The 20801-nt window shown below is 41.9% G+C and overlaps 1 protein-coding gene and 1 long non-coding RNA gene across 5 annotated transcripts in view; one reads left to right on the forward strand and one right to left on the reverse strand.

Moving 5' to 3' along the window:
* RALGAPB (Ral GTPase activating protein non-catalytic subunit beta) overlaps positions 1–15521 on the forward strand; it is a 76838-nt gene extending 61317 nt beyond the window's left edge. Inside the window, exons 24-30 of one of the 2 annotated variants that reach the window (XM_037498742.2) lie at positions 1413–1578; positions 3980–4102; positions 5669–5805; positions 7942–8050; positions 8821–8899; positions 10852–11000; positions 11481–15521. In XM_037498742.2, coding sequence (XP_037354639.1) covers positions 1413–1578; positions 3980–4102; positions 5669–5805; positions 7942–8050; positions 8821–8899; positions 10852–11000; positions 11481–11674 — 957 coding nt within the window. In that variant the 3' untranslated portion in view covers positions 11675–15521. Of the gene's footprint in view, positions 1–1412; positions 1579–3979; positions 4103–5668; positions 5908–7941; positions 8051–8820; positions 8900–10851; positions 11001–11480 lie in introns of those variants that run through there. The other variant, XM_054697609.1, reaches the window with a different exon arrangement.
* LOC129146136 (uncharacterized) overlaps positions 1–17720 on the reverse strand; it is a 30496-nt gene extending 12776 nt beyond the window's left edge. The window contains exons 1-3 of one of the 3 annotated variants that reach the window (XR_008552649.1): positions 17458–17720; positions 15754–15867; positions 6290–6425 (exon numbers count right to left, since the gene is read on the reverse strand). This is a non-coding gene — a long non-coding RNA (uncharacterized LOC129146136). Of the gene's footprint in view, positions 1–1344; positions 1570–6289; positions 6426–15753; positions 15868–17457 lie in introns of those variants that run through there. The other 2 variants (XR_008552650.1, XR_008552648.1) reach the window with 2 other exon arrangements.
* Positions 17721–20801: the final 3081 nt, after the last annotated feature.

Consider the following 20801-nt stretch of genomic DNA (forward strand, 5'->3'; position numbering starts at 1 on the left):
CTTAGCTATTGTAAATAGTGCTGCTATAAACATAGGGGTGCAGGTGCCCTTTTGAATGACCATTTCTATGTCTTTTGGGTAAAAACCTAGGAGTGGAATTGCTGGATCATATGGGACGCTCCATCTTCAGCAGATTGAGGAACCTCTCCATAGTGGTTGGACGGAGAACTAGTGTTTTAAAACAAGGCTCTTTTGTTTCTGAAGCCAATAAAAAGCCCAGATCATTGATTTGGTACTTAATGGAGAGGAGAGAAACTTCTGGTCACTTCATTTTTTTCTGAAATGACTGCATTCTCTTTTTTGGGGGCTAGGAAAGAAATGTTTTCATGCTCACTTATTAAGTATACCTAATCTTCCTTGAGGTTTTAAAAGGTTTATGCTTTTTATAACATTTGTCAAGATTTATAATAATCACATACCCATGAAGCAGTTTTCACTAACCAGATGTCTGTCTATGTAGGGACTTAAGGTTAATTCAGTGTTTGTTTTGCTAGGGAGGGAGCTGAGGGCTTTCTTTGTATTATCATTTAAACTTCACAGCTATCATTATTTATTTATTTTAATAGAGGCATGTTTTTATTTATTTATTTGTTTGTTTGTTTTTGTTTTTATTCATGCACTGGGTATAGTCAGAAGCGCGGGAGGGTGAGAGAATTCACCAGAGCCAGAGCAGGGAGCAGAGCAGGCAGAAGGACCGAAGTACACTGCTGAGGGGAGCAGCGGGCGGCAGGAGAGGTCTGCGCGCCATGTGGGACCCTCCTCTGGTGGCCGGGGAGCAGCCGGGGATCGAACCGGCGCTGCAGAGGCTGCGGGCAGCTTCGCAACCCAGCGCTCAACCGCTGTGCCACCGGGGAGGCCCTCACAGCTATCATTATTATTTGTACTTTAAAAGGTGAAGAAACTTAGGAAACAGAAAGATTAAAAATCTCGCTAAAAAAAAAAATAAACTTGCTCAAGGCCCCTTCAGGATTTGAATTCAAATCTAACTCCAAAGCATGAATTTTTAAGGGCAGTGATATTTTTCCAGGTTTATTCTGAGCTTAGACTTAATTTGTCAGATACTTCAAAGCTAACTAATTTTTATTAAGATTAATTTTTTTAAAGATTTATTTATTTATGCATACAAGAACAGAGGTGCAAGGAGTGCAAGAGGATTCACCAGAGACAGAATGGGGAACAGAACAGGCAGATCGACTGAAATACACTGCTGAGGGGAGCAGTGGGCAAGACAGGAGAGGTCTGCTGTGCCATGTGGGTAGCTCTCTGGCTGGGGATCGAACTTGTATTGCAGTGGCTGTGGAAAGCTTCGTAGGTTGTATCTTAACTCCTTGCGCCACCAGGGAGGCCCAATTAATAAGATTAATTTTAATATGCTTTTTTGTTTCATAGCTAATGATTGGTATATATTTCAGATTTTAAAGAATGTGGAGTCTTCCAGAAATGTTCAGCCACATTTCCTTGAATTTTTGCTCTCTCTTGGCTGGTCAGTGGATGTGGGCAGACACCCTGGTTGGACTGGGCATGTTTCCACCAGTTGGTCTATTAATAGTTGTGATGACTGCGAAGGACCTGAACAAGGTAAAATTCACAAGTCACTTTTTTTTCTTGTTTTCTTCTCTTGCTGTTTCTTTCTTTAACTGAATTTGTAGCCTTATTTACCAAAAAAAAAAAAAAAAAAAAAAAGGCAACCAGAGGTATATAAAGCAAAAGTTTCCTTCCTTTACCTAAGTCCTAATCATCACAAAAGGTACTTAATAATAGTTTGTGCTTTCTTCCAGACATTTTCTGTGTATATGGGGAAGGGGTAATATACATATATATTTAATATATTCTAATTATATACAAACATATAAAATGATATTTAATTCAAAATTAATGACTTCATTATCACAAGACTTTTGTTTTCAGTGTGAGTAAACAAACCCAAGTTATCTGTAGCAACATTATAAAATTTAGGTTATCTATGATAATGCAATCCTATCACGTGTATTTTGTCTAATATAGTTTTCTATTAATAGATATGTTTTATAGACTTTATGGCTATCATTAAAGGTTATATTCTTGGGATATTATATAAAAACCTTTGAAGTAAACAACTGACTGTCTCTGAGAGCTCCATGCCCGTCTCTGCATATCCTCCTGAAGATCTTAATCAGGATAACAACAGTACCAGAACAAGTATAAATTTAAACTTTTAAGATCTTTGTCCCACATGACTTACAGTCTTTGTTCCAAGGGCTTCTAAAGTTACTGGAAAGTTAATATCTCTCTGAAGTGGACAGTGTCTGTGTCCAATGCTTTGGATTATTAGATAAATAAATAATAAATAATCTTGTATCAACAAGAGTACACCTTCTCAAGCTTTCCCATTAAATAACATTGTGACTTGTGATATAGTTTCTTCTGATTTCAACCAAGGTTGGATCAAAGTATTTGGGGATATACTGTAATTTTAATGTCCACATATCCTTTAATGTTGTGCTTGAGCAGGTTTATAAACTATTTCTTCCCAAGTGGAATTGATACAAGGTGTATACATTTGTTTTGAAAAATACACCAGTTGGATACTATGGTTGCAAGAAGCAGAAAACCTGACCCAAATTGGCTTAGATTTTGAAGATCACTTACTGCCTCAGGTTACTAAAAATTCCAGACTTTAGTGTACAATTCGTTGTTATTTTATGAGTACTGTTGTTTTGTTAAGCTGTAATTTTCCTTTAGCTCTGCCCTTTATGTTTTGGCTTTATCCCCAACCTGGCTTCTCTCATAGTGCAAAATGGCAGTTCCAGGCTTTACGTTCACATTTCACCACACTAACCTGAAGAGGAAAGATTAGCTGGGTCTCAGAACCTCCCATCTTCAAAAATCCTGAGCAGCACAATGCTTGGACAATCCTGAACTTGTCTGTATGGCAAGAGAGATGGAATGACCCGAATAGAGAGAGATAGACATAACAGAGCTGGTGTGAAGGGTTAGTCCCATCTGTGATTCATGACTGCTACGGAGGAGGGGCAGGTGGAGTGGGTGTTGGGGCAATAACCACAGTGTTATGGTAGATACAAAGTGCCTTCCCAGTGTCTAAACCAGGAATCAGTGAGTTCCAGCCCATGCCTGTTTTTGTAAATAAACTTTCATAGACTCAGCTGTACTCTCATTTATGTACATCTGTGACCATTTTCATGCTGCAATGGCAGAATTACATAGTGTGGCAGAGACTTATGGCCTGAAAGTCTTACTTTGATTTTTTTATAGAAAAGTGTTTTTTACTCTAGCCTAATCCCAATGTCTTCTGATTGGTTAGGTGAGAAATTTTCTTTTTTTTTAATTATGGCTGAGTTTGAATATCTTTTCATATTTTTATTTCTTTCCCTGAAAACTGTTCATTTGCTGTTTTCAAAATTTATGTCAGGTTGTTGGTCTTTTATGTATTATTAGTAGGATACTGTGTCCATTTTGAGAACTGTACTAGCTATCAGGATTATTGGTTTTTTGTTAATTCAACTTTAGAAAAAAATTTGAATTAGCAAACAGTGCTGGCTTAGAACAGATATTATAAAAGTACCTATACATTTTATGTTATATCACTGACTACTGGGGAAGATGAAGCAGAGCCAAGGAGCAATAGAGAGAAACCAGAGATAGAAATGTTCTGAAAGCAGGAGTATACACACATGCCTGCCTGGCTTCCTTCAGAGGGACTGGGCAGGATTATTGCCTCTTCTAAGAGGGCTACATCCTTAATCCTCATAAGGTGAGCCAAAAAAAACCTGCTCGTTAGAAGTGGTATAGTTTGGAGTAATTTTAGAAATGAAATTAAGATTTTATGATTTAAAGTTAGTGTAAAGGTACTCATAGTTGAGTTTTGTTGGAAATACACCTTTTATTTATTATCACATTATTCACTAGTTAAAATTTCATGAAGCAGGAGGATACTGGTTTTTACTGCTTTTTGGTACAATAATGTATTTCTTATTCCTAGATGAAGTGATTTCCTCTGAAGATGTTGGGGCTAGCATTTTCAATGGACAGAAGAAGGTGCTATATTATGCTGATGCCCTTACGGAAATAGCTTTTGTGGTTCCTTCTCCTGTGGAGTCCTTAAGTAAGAACATTTTGTGCTGTTTTCAGATCTATTTCTGTTTTCTCTGGTTTGTGCAATACTATTGCATTGGATAGAGATTTTAAAGTCACTGAAGGCATTCTTCAGCCTATCTCAGGCATGATAGCTTTTAAATTATGCAAAAGCACAAGATATGAACTCCTCTTAACTTTCTTATGGAAGTAATTAAAGACAAGCAAACTGACCTTCTAATAATTTTTAAATACTAAAGGAACCCCACTTTGGGATTATTCACCGAACTGGGTTCAGCCCATTCTTTGGTCTTTGTTTAATTCAGTCAATGCATAGAACTGGTTTTCCACTTTCTTTTCTCTAATTATGAGTACCACTCCCCCATCCCCAACTGTTTCTGTGTGAGAACCTTTATATAGATAATGCTGCAAATGGAAGGTTCTTCTAATGTCCTCTGTCTGATCTGACACCAAACAGGAAAAATTTCAGCAGCTTAGGAAAAAATGGTGATCGAGACTATTCTTGAGGATCAGTAGTAGTTGTTACTTCTGAGTCTGAACTCATAGCTTTATTTTACCTAGAACTTCTGCTTCTTACAAATTAAGCCCATTTCTTTGTGCCTGACCAGGTGGTATGTATAATTCTTTTTCTTCATTGAGCCCATCATAGGATAGGATGCTACACATCATGTTTTCACAGTTTCATCTCCAGGCTACTAACTTTTCAAGTGCTTTACCTTGGTAGCTTCCTGGCCTTTGTTCTTGGACCCTTTATTTCCCACTCTAGATCCCTCCCTGTCTCCGGGGCCAGTTGTGTCACTAGCAGAAAGGGCCTTCTGTAACATAAGTCAGTATCTTAACAGCTGTTTACCTTTGTGCCAAGACTATGAGCTACCACCCTAATTCCAGAAGACAGGCCCCATCTGTCCTTTGTTGACGGAGTTTGGTATCTGACCCAGCCTGTTTGTGCTAATCCAGGCCTCCTAGAGCTAGGTCCTTGTTCTTCCATTATAGTGCTCACTGTCCAATGGAAGATGGTCATGAAACATCTCCATGTCAACTGTGCCTCTGCTCTAACTTGGCTTCCTCCTGTTTAAGATTTGTTTTTCTTTGTTTCAGTTTTTCTGATAACTATGTCCTTGTCTTCAACCATATTGCTCCTTAGTCAGACTCTAGGTCTTCTGTAGTTTTGCGATGTCCCAGTGCTACTTAGCACTGTGCTACATATTGAATATGTTATCCAAATCAGAGAAGAGCATGGCTTTTATTATATTCTCCATTTGACAAGTCAAACATTTTCTAGTCTTTAGTTACCTTATAGAGCAGGATAGGCCAAATTCAGACCACTAAAAACAGCTTTCACATCTTTAAAGGGTTGTAAATAAAATACAAAGAAGACTATGCAAGAGACTTATATAACAGCAGAACCTAAAATATTTATTACCTGATCCTTTATAGAAAAAAAGTTGTCCAACCTTGCATTAGAAATAGTGCTTTGTAAGTGACTTAGGTTAGAGTAATATTAACATAATAAAGCATTTTTACTACAAAGAGTAGTAAATATTATAATGGATTTTTTTTTTTCTTTACCCCATAGCTGATTCATTAGAGAGTAATATCTCGGACCAAGATAGTGATTCAAATATGGATCTAATGCCAGGAATTCTCAAACAGCCATCCCTGACACTTGAGCTTTTCCCTAATCACACAGACAATCTTAATTCCTCACAGAGGGTAAGTCACTTTGTTGATATATCTCCAAAAATTTTTAGTGAAGTGGAAATAACTATAGAATCATGTCTGAAAAGCTTTTAATTTAGCCCAGAGAATAATTATAGTAGTACTGAGTCATTAGTATCTTAATTTTTTTAAATCAGATTCTCATAATTTTCTTTTTTTCATCTTGCAAAAAATAGTTCATCCTGTAATAGCCTTTATGATTTTCCTTGATTTAATTATCCTGGTGCCAGGCTTGATTCTTTCATTTATTCCTTCTCATTCCTAGGTTTTTATTTGGTCCCTGAAATATTCTCTATAGGTCCAACAGTGGACCTGTATATTCCACATCTTTAATCATGCAACATTCAGCTTACATAAGACCGACTGTATACAAATAGTAGTATTTTGGTAAATAACTCAGTATATGAATAAATAGTAAGGCATGCACATGCAACTACTATTAAGAATCAATCATTTTGCTTTTATACTTTTTTCTTACCATATCAGTAGATGTTATTTCTTTATCTTTGTTTTCCCCTCATGCTAAATCTTAATCCTTACTGGAAATTGGTCAAGCTTGCCAGGATAGCAAAAGTACAGGGTCAGTCCATAAGCATGAGAAAGTTGATTTAGAACTAAACAAACAAAAAGACAAAAGAAGTGTAAAACTTGAGTGAAGCCATTCATAGTACAGGATTTTAACTTAACTTCTACAGTGAAAATTATTTTTAACTTAAGTATATGCTTAAAAGAATATTGGGGCAGGGGGAAGTTGTCTAAGAGTCTCTGCTGTAGACTGATTTTGAAAATCAGGATTAAAAGTTTCAAAGAATATGTTTCAGGGATGAACAAGAAGTGTTGGGCAGTAATGCTGGGTTTCAGCCAGATCTAATGTTCAGTGATTGACTGCTCTTGTACTCACTTTCTGAATGTAGTATATAGTTACTCCCAGAAACCTGAAGAATGGTAGCATTTTTTTTTTTTAAGATTTTTATTTATTTATTTATTTATGCATACAAGAACTGGGGTACAGGCCAGAGGTGTGGGGGGTAAGAGGATTTACCAGAGACAGAGTGGGTAGCAGAACAGGCAGATTGACTGAAATACACTACAGGAGAGACAGGAGAGATCTGCTGTGCCATGTGCAGACCGCGGATTGAATTTGTGCTACAGTGGATGCGGATCGCTTCATAGGTTGCATCTTTTTTTTTTTTTTAAGATTTTATTTATTTATACAAGAACCGGGATATAGGCCAGACATGCAGGAGGGTGAGAGGATTTACCAGAGACAGAGCGGGGAACAGAACAGGCAGAATGACTGAAATACACTGCTGAGGGGAGCAACGGGTGAGACCGGAGAGGGCTGCCGTGGATTGCTCTGTGGCCTGCGGGGATTGAATCGGCGCTGCAGAGGCTGCAGACAGCTTCACAGCACTGCGCTAAACCACCTGCGCCACCAGGGAGGCCCCATACGTTGTATCTTAACCCCTTGCACCACCATGGAGGCCCAAGAATGATAACTCTTAAAGCACCATGTTTTTTGAAAAATTTTTAAGCTACCGATTTTAATATGATAAAGTTGGGGAAAAAATATTTTTAAGCTCATGGAATGAAACTCTATTGGCTTGTTTCTTAAGTTTTAAAACAATCAGCCATTAACTACACATAAGGTCTTTGACAAATTTTCTAACTTCCCTAAAATTGTTTCCACACTAATGACATGGTTGTTGTAGTATTTTTCTTTAAGTTATGCTTTATAACTCTGCCATCACCTTTTAATATCTGTTACAGCACCATGTTTTTATTTACTAACAAAACTTAAAAAGTCGTATCAGTAGATTCAGAAAAAAGCAGTTGAAAAAATTCAACTCATTTGTAAGAAAAACTGAATAGAAGGGAACATCTCAACCTGCCGCAGCTCTCTACTAGAAACCTACAGTAACATACTTACACATTATGTATTTTTCTTGAATAACAAGCCAATGAAGAACAATTTTGCAAATATATTTCACACTCTATTCATGAAGTGATTTCCTGTGACCTGATATGTCACTGGCAACTTGATAAATGGATGATTGGGTAATTTCATTAAACCAATTATTTTTTCTTTTTCTTTTTTTCTCCTCTTCTGCTTTTCTGTATCTCATATAGCTAAGTCCTAGCTCCAGAATGAAGAAGCTGCCTCAGGGTCGCCCTGTGCCTCCCCTTGGACCTGAGACAAGAGTTTCTGTAGTCTGGGTGGAACGCTATGATGATATAGGTACTGTGTAAGGACTTTGGCTATAAGGCAAATCATAGTAAAATGACAAGGACGTGCTGAAGGGAGCAGCAGTACAGGCATGTGGTGGCCAAGAGTTAGGATTAGAGTTCAGCAAGCCTGGGCTTGCATCCCAGCTTCACCACTCAGTTTCTTTGAGCTTTAGATTGTGTACCCATCTGTTAAATGGAGACCCATGGCACTTGTTTTTATATTGTAAGGATTTGATGAAACTAGTGAGTACAATGCTTCTAGCTATTCTTAGTATAAGATTTAATAGTTTCTTGCCAATTGGTCCCATTGCATATAGCTCCCAGATACCTAGGACTTCTGCAAAGGGGAGATAGGAGCATTTCCCTCAAGTCATTTCTTCATGAACCATATTATCTAATCTACTGCAAAAATTAATTTGTCCTTAGGATTTTTGCTACGGATAAGTTTTGCATGTTTCTAAATAAGCAACATAGGAGCATTGGAAATCATACTTGGTGTAGAATCTTAGCCAGCTCGGAGTTTGTTAGAAAATGTAATTGATGTTTTCCAGCCACAGATCATGTTCTGTAAATAGTCTCTGCTTTAGATGAACTTAGCTAGAATATGTCTGAGAGAGAATTTTCTTTTTGATTTGTGAGGATAGTTAGGATTATATATTTTAGGATAGCATAGCCCATATATTTGTTGCCCCTTTTGTGGTGAGATTAGAAAAATTAGATTTGTTGTTATTTATTTGGGAAATATGAGAGATTAATTACAGTGTTGTTATTTTCTTCCAGAAAACTTTCCCCTCTCAGACTTGATGACAGAAATCAGTACTGGTGTAGAAACTACTGCAAATAGTAGTACTTCTCTGAGGTACACTCTTTTTATTTGCTTGAAGTTTATCAACAAAAATCTACATGTAACAATGTGTTGATTATAGTAATAAATAATGGAACAAAAGGGTGGAGCAGTAGGAAATAAACAGATCAGGTAAAAGAACAAAGAAAGAAGTTCTTTGTGGATAAATGCACAAAGTGATTAAATTAGCAAGAATCTTAAAATGGTATAATTACTGTTTTGTGTTCCTCTATAGCAAAAAAAATGGGAACGTGGAGGCAATTAATGATGTAGCAATGTTAGATAAAAATAATGGAGTTAAATTTGTCAAAGTTGACAAATTTAGTGGAAAACACTTCTAAGTTAAATGTAATAACTAACTTGTGCTAAAATGTCTTGTCTAGCTACCCATGCACAAAAAAGAATAAAAAGAAAATAGATGGCAAGAATAATAACAGTGTAAATGTATAGGCGTTATAAAACTTCAAGACTTTTTGCTTGCTTGTTTGTGGTAAAAAAAAATACTCGGAAATAACTCCAGGAGGTACAATTATCACATTTTAGAAATGAGGTAAAATAGGCTCATTGGGGTTCAGAGTCACACATTGAGCACATGAAGGAGAAAATGATCTGAACCCAGGCCTCTCACTCCCTGTGCTAACCTCATACATCATACATACATGAAGCTTAGCTTCATATCAAGCTAAACATGATGTTTTAGCTTTTGAGTAATTTCCTTCTGTTACATTATATGATGGTATTGCATGTAGGGTGAATTTATTGTAATTGTGTTAGATTATTGTTATAAAAATGAAGTCAGTAAAGATGAGTTATTTTTAACATCAAATTTTTGAATTTCTAGAAGAGGTCAAGTCATTTCTAAAACTTAACTTTTTATTCTAAGGAATTTAAAGCAAATTACAGATATTCTGACATTCTGAATACATCACTATGCATCTCTAAAAAGAACATTTTTCAACTAAATAGATAACATCATTAGTAGTAATTCCTTAATTTCATCTAATAACCAGTACGTAGTCAAACTTCTCCATTTTCTCTACAATATTCTTTACAATCTCTTTGTTCAAACCAAAATCCATTCCAATATGGTCTTTGGTATTGGTTTCTTCAGTGTATTTTGATCCAGAGCATCTGTTTTAATCTTCTTAGGTCAAAATTTCCAGTATGATTAGATTATAAAATTTCTATTTCATTGGTAATTAGCACAGTTTAGAATTTGTTTCAAGGACAGGTTGTGGGATTGATTTTTATATACAGTGTTGAAAAATTGACTCAGTATTGCTTTGACCTAAATCACTTCACTTATAGAGAAGGAAATTTCACTGTGTTGCCAAAAAAAAAAAAAAAAATCAAGCCCAGACATGTAGCATCACAGAATAATACTGGTCCCTGTAGATGTTTGGCATATCCCAGTTGCCACTGCAGTTCAGAGGCGCAGAGGGCTTTGACCCTGCCAAGATGTGGCCATTTATCACTACTGAGAACACTGCAGCTAGCCTAGACTAGTGGCCCTCCCAACCTCCTGCCCCCATCCCTGAAAAAAATTTTTATCAGAAACTCCCAAAGTGGGCCTGAGCTGTAGTCCCATTTCTGTTCTGAGAGCCAGTGTTGGTGGTGACAGAATTCCCTGTGCTCTGGCCATCCCCGCTTTTGTTCCTGACAAGAAAGTTCCATAGTGGTTACTAAGTTTGTAACTCCCTGTGTTATATTTCTCTGACCTTCCTTTACCAAGTCCCCTTTTTTGTCTGTTTGAAAAGTCCAGCCCTGGTGATGGGCATTGAGGGATAGATGTTGGGATGGGGAGAGACGCTGAGCTACATGGGCTCCCTGAAAAAGGATTCTGAGCAGACTGACCCCTTGCCTGTTCACAAACCACTACCTGGCAGCAAGTCTCCTTGGTGTTCTTATGTTACACGTGGGGGACTTCAACTCTTGGTGTCTAGGGTAAAAAGTTTTCTTTTCTTAAGATCAACCACTCTTGAAAAAGAAGTTCCTGTGATCTTCATCCACCCTTTAAACACTGGATTATTCCGGATAAAAATTCAAGGAGCTACTGGAAAATTTAACATGGTTATCCCTCTCGTGGATGGGATGATTGTCAGCAGGCGAGCCCTCGGTAAGGTCTTCATGTGTGACTAACGGGTTACTATTTCTTTTTTTCTTTAACATTTTTATGAACCAGAAAGAAGTAAAATAAGGAAATGGTATTATTACTTAGTAGGTCTCTTATATAGAAAATGTTGTGGCTCTTGTTAAAAGGGAAGCATGTTTTCTTTCTGTTTGAACTGTGCTTAATCTAGTATGACTGACTAGAGCAGTAATTCACAAACATCCAGTAAGGGAAAAAACAGATAACTGTAATCCGGGCCAGGACATGGGTGTCAGACCATATTTTGATTCTCTTTTTTCCTTACCATTGTGTATTTCTTTTGCCAGATCTGTCTTATTACAGTGCTTTGTCAGTCTCTCCAAAGGCAGGAAGTCTTGCAAATGAAATAAAATAGTATTGAGTATGTGGAAAGTAGTTTACTTGATACTGATAATTCACTTAGGTGACTGGTTTTTCACATTCATTTTAAAACCCTCTGTCTTCAAGGTTTTCTGGTGAGGCAGACTGTAATTAATATTTGTAGAAGAAAGAGACTGGAGAGTGATTCCTACAGCCCACCACATGTCCGCCGGAAACAGAAAATCACCGACATTGTCAACAAGTACCGAAACAAGCAGTTGGAGCCAGAGTTTTATACTTCACTTTTCCAGGAGGTTGGACTCAAGAACTGCAGTTCTTAGACCACAGTCTGTCTAGGACAATTGAACTCCAGTTTGGGGCTATGAAATCAAAGCAAAACAATTTCATAGGTGATCACTGTAAAAATAAAAACAAATCACTCCCCAGGAACTTACTGTTTAATCACCAGAATAGAAGAAACACATTATAAACCCATTTGATAGAAGACTTTTGGCTTTCTAGTGAAATGGGCACCCAGACACAATCATATTCCTGCTGGTAATGATGATATACATTTTAGCCATAAGCTTTCTTTTAAAAGTGACAATTTTAGTTAAATATAAGCCTTTTGAGGAGAAAGGCTTTTATGCATCTCAGTTAAACATGTGCATTGGTAGTATCAAATTTGCAAATTAGAAGTTGAAGATAGTATTATACCTCACTTTTTAGGAGGTGTTGTGTTCAAATTAAAATGTCTCAGAATCTGCCAGGCATTTACACACTCATCGTTCATAGGTGGAAGAGAAGGAGAGAAATGTCCACCTTCTGCTCACTGATAGGTCCTTCTTCCATTGAACTGTCATACTGACGAAAAAGAACATAAATGATTTTTGCTCAGATAAGAAGTCTGATGTTAGGATATTTCATTTTATCTTCACATTTCAAAAAGTTACTCTCATCACTGCACACATCTGTCTGAAGGTCTCAGTTTTGGCCCAGGAATAGTTGTAACAGAAAGGTATGTCTGTCCTCTAATGGGGAGACAGGTGGAGTTGTGGTGTTAAAAGCTCTAAGAGAGCAGTGATGCCTCCACTCTCTCCACTACTGTCCAGTTCAGTGACATGACAGGTGGAACATTTGTAATTCCTTGGTAAAATATTATGAAATGTAAATTCACAACAAGAGTTGAAAATGAATTAGTTTCATCCACTGTTTCTTATTTAGGACCAAGCAGGAAACTGCAGTAGTTTATGAAGGATTCTTACTTGGGGTTCAGGAAGTATCTCTCAATGCTACTAATTAAGCTCTCCCAGAGAGCTACTGGATTTCTTCGAATTGACAAACATTACCACCTTTTTGGGTGACCGCTATTAGAAGTGGTTTTTGTCATGTTTTCTGGACTTTGCCAGCTGAAGGCACAACACCTCCCTGCCAGGACTTTGGAAATACTTCTGTTACCTCGCTGCTACTTTTCTGCCAGGGATAAAAGTTTTGAGGTGGCCAGACCCAGAACATCCTTACAAGGATTCCTGTTACAGTGCTAGAGTATATACTGCTCATTTCTTCTATTCTCATGTGCTTTTATTAAGGTTATTTTATGTTTGGAAAATAAGTGACACATAAAGTCCAAAGAGGAGTGATCACAGTTGTAGAAGAGATGTCTTCCCACTTGAACTCTGATGTCAGTAGATTCTGTAGGTCAAGGTTACAATGGTCTGTTTGGTTTGATGTTTTGGTAGTTTAATTAGGGGGTGGGGAATAGTGTAGGACTTAATTCCCTGTGCAAATATTTTTGTTCCAGAAGTATGTATTTGCCATCTATGAGCAAGAAATGTGAGCACAACAGCTCTTGGTCTTAAGTTTGCTACACAATTTTCTTCATGTTTATTTTAAGCTCAGGTAAAGGTAACCTTCTCATTCTATGACTCCAGTTTCCATTCAGGGTATATATAATATTCAATAATTGATTTTATTTTTGATCTGGGCAATAAATTGATGTTTTCAGATGGTAGCATGGGGGAGAGGGGAGGGATAACAAGTTCTCTCAAAGTGTTTTGGTAACTCAGCAGGTATGAGGTAAGATTTAGCAACTTTAGTGGGAATTCCAGATTGATGTTTTTCAGTGGAAAAATGGGCCCTTGTTCTAGTGCATGTGAACAAAGAAGGCTGTAATTTGATGTGCAACTTACAACATTCCAGAGGCTATAGGTGTACTCCGTGTAATTCGTCAGAGAAACTTTTACCTTTGGCACAGTTTAACTGTCAGCAAAGTGTCCGGTGGCATGTGGTGGTGGTAGGCTTGATGATGCTTCCATGTGCTCTGGTTTCTGGCCATTCTGTTATTCTACTGACTTTGATAAGTGAACAATCATGTTGAGTGCTGTTTGATCTGGAAGGCTCTGTGATCTCCCAGAGAAGGAGGGATGGATTCTGGACTGTGTGGCCCCTGAAGGCATGATACCCCAGTATGTACAGTGCACACACACAGGGTGCATATAAGTTACCCAAAGCTGGTTCCTTCTGCTCAAAACCAGCGTATGTTAAGTGTGGTGAGAACCCGTGGATCGGTCACTGGTATGGGTTTGACTTCATGGCCCCTAAGTTCACCCAGCTGCCTTTGTGAAAAATTACTTTGAGTAGAATAATGCCAGAGGAGCATATTTTGTCTCTGATAATAACCTTTATTTATCTACTTGATAAATTTGTTAGCATATATTCATAGCCTTTCAAGGGAAGCCAGGACCAATTTGGTCTGTGGCTTAAATGTTTAGTTGCTACATGTGACATGTACACCAAGGAGTGGTAGAAGAGTGGAGTTTGGTGACAAGGAAATCATTATCCGAGGGACAGGGGCTTTCCTCCTCTCTGGTTGGGAGCATTGAGGGCAGTTAGTGGGACTTTTGCCTTTTGAATCCTTTCTTTATTCATCCTCCTAAGACCCTGGTCCTGTCCATTGGCCCTTTGAAAGGAGGAGTGGTTATTCGGTGGGCTGCTTACTCTCTCTCTCTCTCTTTCTCTCTCTCTCTCTCTCTCTCTCTCTCTCTCTCTCTCTCTCTCTCTCTCTCTCTCTCTCCCTCCCCCTTCATCCATCCCTCCCTCCCTCCCACTGATTTCCATTCCAGGTCCCCTATTTCAGGGCAGCCATTCTCCTCTGGACTCATTTATAAATACCTACATCTTTGGCTCGCAATGTCAGTTGCCTACAGGTTGTGTGTTGTGAGATCTTCATGAGTGGTTACTTTTTACATACTCTGGGGGGAGCATTTGTTAGGCTCTGCAGACTGATCTGTAGAGAGGCAGAGTCTTCAAGCATATTCATTTCTGTTGGAAGGTGGAACTTCACCCAAAGTGGGACTCAACGTGCTCAAAGACATGTTTCTTGGTCGATGGTAAAAAATGCACTGGAGGTGACGGGACCCTCCGCTGTGGTAGTTCTCCATTCAACACTTAAAACCCATCCAGGTTATATCTCCCCCGCCCCCACCCCCCACCCCGCAAAAAAAAAAAAAAAAAAATTGATTTGTATGTTTACACAAAACAGTAAGTTGAGTTAGATGGTCTGATTTCCATGACAGCCTCTTTTCCTGACAGAGAGAGAGTGGGGGTCATCTAACCGCTCAGCGTGGAATCAGGTTGTGGTTCTCGGTAGCTAAAGAAGCCATGTACTGTATAGCGTTTTTCTCAGAATATCAATTCATGTTCTTCAGATGCTTTTCTTTTTTTAAAGGTGAGGGAAAAGGTATAATTTGGGATTCCACAGTGCCTTGCATATAGTAGGCGCCCAATAAATATTTGTTGAAGCAAACCAAGTTTCCCAAGTCCTTGTCTCTCGCAGTGACCAAGAACATCTTTCTCCTCTGAAGGGCTTGGCAGTTGTGGCTAAAAAATAAGCAGTATCATTATTTGCTTGAAATCATGTATACAATTTGTATGAATTTCGGTATGTTGCCAAGACATGATCTTTTTCTTATTGTATTTTCTGTAAATATTTCTGTCACTGAACTGTAAAGTAAAGGCGAAATGTAAATATGAAGGTGTCCCTGTGTCCCCTCGCCTCCTGTGTTTTCTCTTCGTCGCTTAGGGGAGGCAGCCCAGAGGCTTGTTTGTATTTATGCCACCCCTTTGTCCAGAAGAAACCCATGGAATATTGAATGTAACACATTTAGTCAATTAAATTTTAAGAAGATTCTTATCTAATAATGTCGTGTGTGCTCTTGGCTGTAGGCCAGGCGTGTGTGTTCCGTTTACTCTTTCCAGGAACTGTCTGCCCTGCCTCTGCACCCTTACAATTTAGGTCTGTGGTTTTTCACTCTGCTTTTGTGAAGTTTCACGAAATACTCAATATTTGATAAATTTTAAAGATACTTGACTTATACAGAAAGGAGCGTCCATAAATAAAGCATGACTCCCAATGACCCACCTTGCGGAGCCCGGCAGTTGCCTCTGGCTGGCTTGTCCTCTGCCTTGAGAACATAGAGATGCCGCCTGCAGAGAATCCAACCTCTGCCTCAGCTGGCCAGTCAGGAATAGGAAACTGGAGAGACACAGAGGGGCTAATCTCCCTGCCACCCAGCCCACTGGACTAGGCTGTGAGCGGAGGAGGGTTACACGGGCCAGGATGAGCACCTTAAGGCCTTGATCGCGCAGGGTGGCGTGTGATTACAACCCATGGTGGGTTGCACCACTTAGGAAGCAGCGAGGGGAGTGGTTATGATGAGTGCCTCTGCCCACCCGCTGCAGCCTGGCACTGATCCAAGGTGACTCTCTGAGTTGTGCCTGGAAGCCAGGGCTGCGAGGTCCTGCCCCTGAGGTTGTGTCCACGCCTGCTCTGCCTGCTCAGCGGGGGGCTTCCAGCTGGGCCCAGAGGACCAGCCAAGCTTCTTCCTGGGCTGACTGCACAGCGGCTCTGACCAGGAAATGAGTGCTCAAGCCCTTGCCTTACTACTCTTTCTGACCCTGGTGCCTTTAGGCCCCGATGCCAAGAAATCACCCACTCCAGACACCGAGCTCCTGGTCTCCACCTCTGGGCGTAGCACTGACAGCCTGCTAGGCGCCACTCTTTTTGGACACACATTCTATTACCATCAGCCTTTGAAGCCCTGGCTTCTCCTCTCCTTCCCTGCTTTTACTGTCACTGTCTTCTCTGCCCTTCTCCCTGGGCTGGTGTCCTATCAAGGGGGTCCTTGTGTCCCGTGTGTCCCCTCAGTCTACCACCCACATGCCTGCCACCGCTCCCCCAGCTTGGAACTAGGCCTGCCTGGTTCTCCAACAGGCAGATGCCATGGTCTTGGACTAGACTGTCAGACTGGTCACCCATTAACATGTGGGGAGGCTGAGCCTCTGCTCTGGAGGTTATGCTCTGTGGGTCAGGTGAGCAGGAATAGGCATGTTTCGTAAGTGGCCTCCAGCCACCACCCTCCGGCTGCTGCAAGTGAGACAGGTGATCTGAGGGCCCTTTTGGAGACGACCTTGTTTGTCTCTCCTCCGTAAGCAGCGGCTGCTCCTCCTGCCATGGGGACTTTCTGCACCAGCCAGTTTTCCAGCCTGCCTGGCCCAGCACTTGGGGGTTTACTGCTTCGTGAGTGAGTGACGACAGGTTAAGGGGAGAAAGAAAAATGGCATTTGGGAGTGTTCTGCCCACAGGCTGTGAATGCTTGAGAGCTCCTCATTGAAACCCTAGTAAGAGAAACTTCCGGGTTAGGTAGTCATTTATTGAAGGCCTACTATGTTTTAGATTAGGAAGTGTTAAAATGGCAGCCTTAGTAACCCTGTCTGGCCTGGCCGACTTACTCAGCCAGGAAAGTTTTGACAAGATTTGATTCAATGTTTTTAAACTGGAAGATTTTATGTAAAAATGCAGATGTTTTGACTGACTTGGGAAAGTGGGAAATCTGGCAGTCCTGGACCTGCATTTCCTGCATCGCCATTATTGACTAGAGCTGCAGCAGCTGCCAGCTTCTGATGCACCAAGCTCCAGCCCGGCCGCCTGCATCCCCGCCATCCCACAGAGGGTGAATGTGGCACATGCAACTGGAATCCTGGCATCTGGGGACCCGCTGGCTCCTGGAGGTAACAGTGACCCCCAAATATATGAGCACCTGGGGGCAATGTTTATCCCACTTACCTTTCTAACTTTTAGCAGCTCAGTCAAATAAGTTACTTCCATCATACAAGAGCTGTCGCGGGCACCCCGTTGCATCTTAGCAGAGAGCTGGTAAGGCCCATGCCTGCCTGGAAGCCTGAGCCGTTGTTCCCAGCCAAACTCTCGCTGCCCTGGCTCCTGCCCATTCATCCAAAACAGCTCTCCCTTCGCCCGAAGGACACTGTGACTTTCTTGTTAGGTCACGACTCCGTCACAATTGGGCTGAGAGCGGAGCGTGGCCCCAGCCCAGGCTGGCTCGGACTACCCGCAGAACACCATGAAGTACCCCCTGGTACCACTGGTGAATGACCTCACGTTTTCCTTCCTGGTGTTCTGGCTCGGCCTGCCCGTGGGCTTGCTGTTGTTTTTGTTGATCATCTGGCTGCGCTTCTTACTTAGCCAAGGTGAGCCGCCCAGACTGGGTCCTAATCCTGGAGCCGGGCAAGGGGTTACCGGGCTGGATGTCCTGAAACCATGGCAGAGAAGGGCTTTCAGGTGTTTTAACTGCAGGCTCAGACACAAGCAGGACCTGTAGCAGGATTGGTTTGGTAGTTTAGTCTCTTAACCCCTGAAGCCCAAGAGTGATCCCCAAGGGTCCCTGGGAAGCACTAAGTCTGTGCATGTCTGGGGCACCTCAGGGGACTTGGGCCATCGACAGAAATGGGAAAGAGGCAGCCCCTCTGCAGAGGAATTTGTGAAAGGTGCCCCTTCTGTGAATGCAGCCCGGACACCAGGCTTAGTGGAGCACTGGCCGAATGTCAGCCTCTCTTGCCCCCTCAGCCAGGGCTTTTGTGCAGTAAGCAGCCTGCACACAGCCTCTGGCAGCCTTGGCATTTATGAGGTGCCCGCTGACCACTCACTGTTTTGTGCCCAGACCACACAGTGAGACGGGGTTCTCTGGGTCACAGGATCACTGCAGCTGACTGATGTCCATCTAGCATGCCACCTGGAGAAGCCAGAGGTGGGCAGAGCTGGCCATGAGGGAAGTGGGGGGGTGGGGTCTGGTGGGCCAGAGATACAGCTGGCTCTGTGCAGGTGTGACTCTGCTCCTCAGGCATCCTGGCTCCCTGGGTGCTCCCTTCACCGGGGGTCCTCTTCGTGGGGACCCCTTGGCCTCCCACCTTCTGCTCCTCAGTCCCTTGACCTTTGACCACCTAGCACTGAGCATGCTTCCAACTCTGGTCAGATGGCATTGAGACAGGGTAAGCAGTTCACCCACACTCCGACCTGCCCCGTGATCTCAAATGTGGAGGCTAGGAGTTGTGAAATGATGGGAGCTCCTGGCAAGAGCTTAGGAAATCATTTTGCTTCCAGAAAATGTTTGTGTCAAGTATGTTCTCATCTTTCCACAACCCTGAGGGGCACAGCTCGGGCCTGAGGCATGTGGCCAGTGGATGTCAGAGAGTTGGCCTGCGTCATGGGTGTAAAAGCTGTCCTTCTGGAATGTAGGGGGCTAGGCCAGATGCCAACCTCGCCCTTTAATAGTTCAGAATAATAGCTAACGTTTTTTCAATGGACTGTGTATGGGGTCATATGCTAAACAATTGATGTGTGCTATTTAATCCTCACAATAACCCTGTGAAGTAATTCTTACACAATTGAGGAAACGGGTTTGGAGAAGAGAAGCAAGGCCATACACCCTGCCCAAGGTCACACCCGTGAGGTGCTGTGAGTGACAGTTGTTGGGTGTCACCTCCCCACTGGGCCACCTGTGGCTGTGTGACCCTGGGCCAGTCTTTTCGGAGCCGTCATCTCACGCACAAAATGGAGATAGTGATGGTCCCTACCCTTTGTACGTGGAGACATGCAAGGGCAGCACCTGTACACACACAGCACATAGTAGGTACTCGTAGGTTGAGAATCCAGTCAACATGGTCCGAGGAAGTGCAGGAATGGCTTAGTGTGTCTTCTCCACAGTTGGGGGCAGCTCCCCAACATCCAGGGCACTACCTCCAGCAATTTGTTTTCCTTGGATGCCCTGCCCCATGCCAACCCCTTCTCCGACCTTCTCCTGAAAGACTGGTGACCTGCCAACTCCTGTGGCAATTTGAAATAAGTCCTTTGCTAATTTTGCAATGAAGAGGCACCATCCCCAAGAGGTGAGAGGCCCCATTTCAGGGTCTTCTTGGAACTCTCAGGATTGTTGTGTTCTGTCCTTGTGCCTGGAAGCAGCTAATACCCAGGCTCTGAGCCATACCAAGACTCACACCAGGGCTTGAGGAGCTGGGGCTCGGGACACCCTGCCTGTGACTTTCTACTCTGCTGTGGATCTCTTTGTTGGGATCAGTTGGGTCTGGTATTTGGTATGAAGAGCATTTCGGATTCCCCTCCCCCCTCCTGCCTGGCCTGGCTCAACCAGGCACTTTCCTCCAGAAGAGAAAGTGTTGCCAAATTTGAGGGAGACATACCTGGGAGGAGAAGGGAGCTTCCTGGAGAGACTGGAAGACCTGGGGCAGCTGAACAGGGCGGGGGTTGGCCAGAGCAGACAGCCTAGGCCTTTAGGAAGGGGAGAGAAGGATAAAGTCACATGTGCCCTTCGAAGGGAAGATACTGTGCCCAGGGAGTTTTTTCCTTTTGCCGTTTGAAAAGAATTTGCAGAAAGGAAACCTCCAGAGAGAGGGGATGTAGGGCTCAAATGGAGTAGGTACAGCAGGCCCTCATGGTTGTCCTCAGAGCAAGAATTCAAATTGAAGGACTTCCTTTGGGTCCTCTGACTTCAAACAAGGGCACTCACCAGGACAGCGAGGGTCCATGGGGCTGGGCAGGAAGAGGGGGTGGGGAGGTGGGAGGGCGCTAGCACTTCTGGCTATGAGCCCAGACAGTTCACCTTCCTGAGCCTTCCTCTCTGTAAAATATGAATAACACTGGCAATTGCCTTCAGGAAGTTGTTAAGTGTATTAAATACACTGGCAAAATGAATGTGAAGCACTTAGCACATAATAGGTGTTCAGAAAACAGTCCCATCTGGCCAGAGTGGTCACTGGAGTTATAAATCATTGTTGTTGTGCCCAATGTCGACCAGTGCAGCCCCCAAGGACACACAGACAGCCGCTGTAAGATCATAAAGGAGTTTATTACGGGCTTGAGTCCAGGCTCGTGACACGCACCGATCTTATATAGGTTACAAGCAGATCTCTAAAAATTAAATCATGTTGGCAAACATTCATTGGTTACACAGGTGCATTTCCTAACAACGGTGGGTGCACAGTTTCAGTTTTTGAGCTGATTGGTCACATCAAGATGCAGCTCTATTTTATGGCTAGTTTGACCCTTTTAGTGGCCTGAATTGCTCAGCTCCGCTGTGGCTAGCCTGTGGCTAGCCGACT

The sequence above is a fragment of the Talpa occidentalis genome, unplaced genomic scaffold, assembly GCF_014898055.3.
Source record: "Talpa occidentalis isolate TD23 unplaced genomic scaffold, MPIMG_talOcc4v2.1 talOcc4.10, whole genome shotgun sequence".
Taxonomy (NCBI): domain Eukaryota; kingdom Metazoa; phylum Chordata; class Mammalia; order Eulipotyphla; family Talpidae; genus Talpa; species Talpa occidentalis.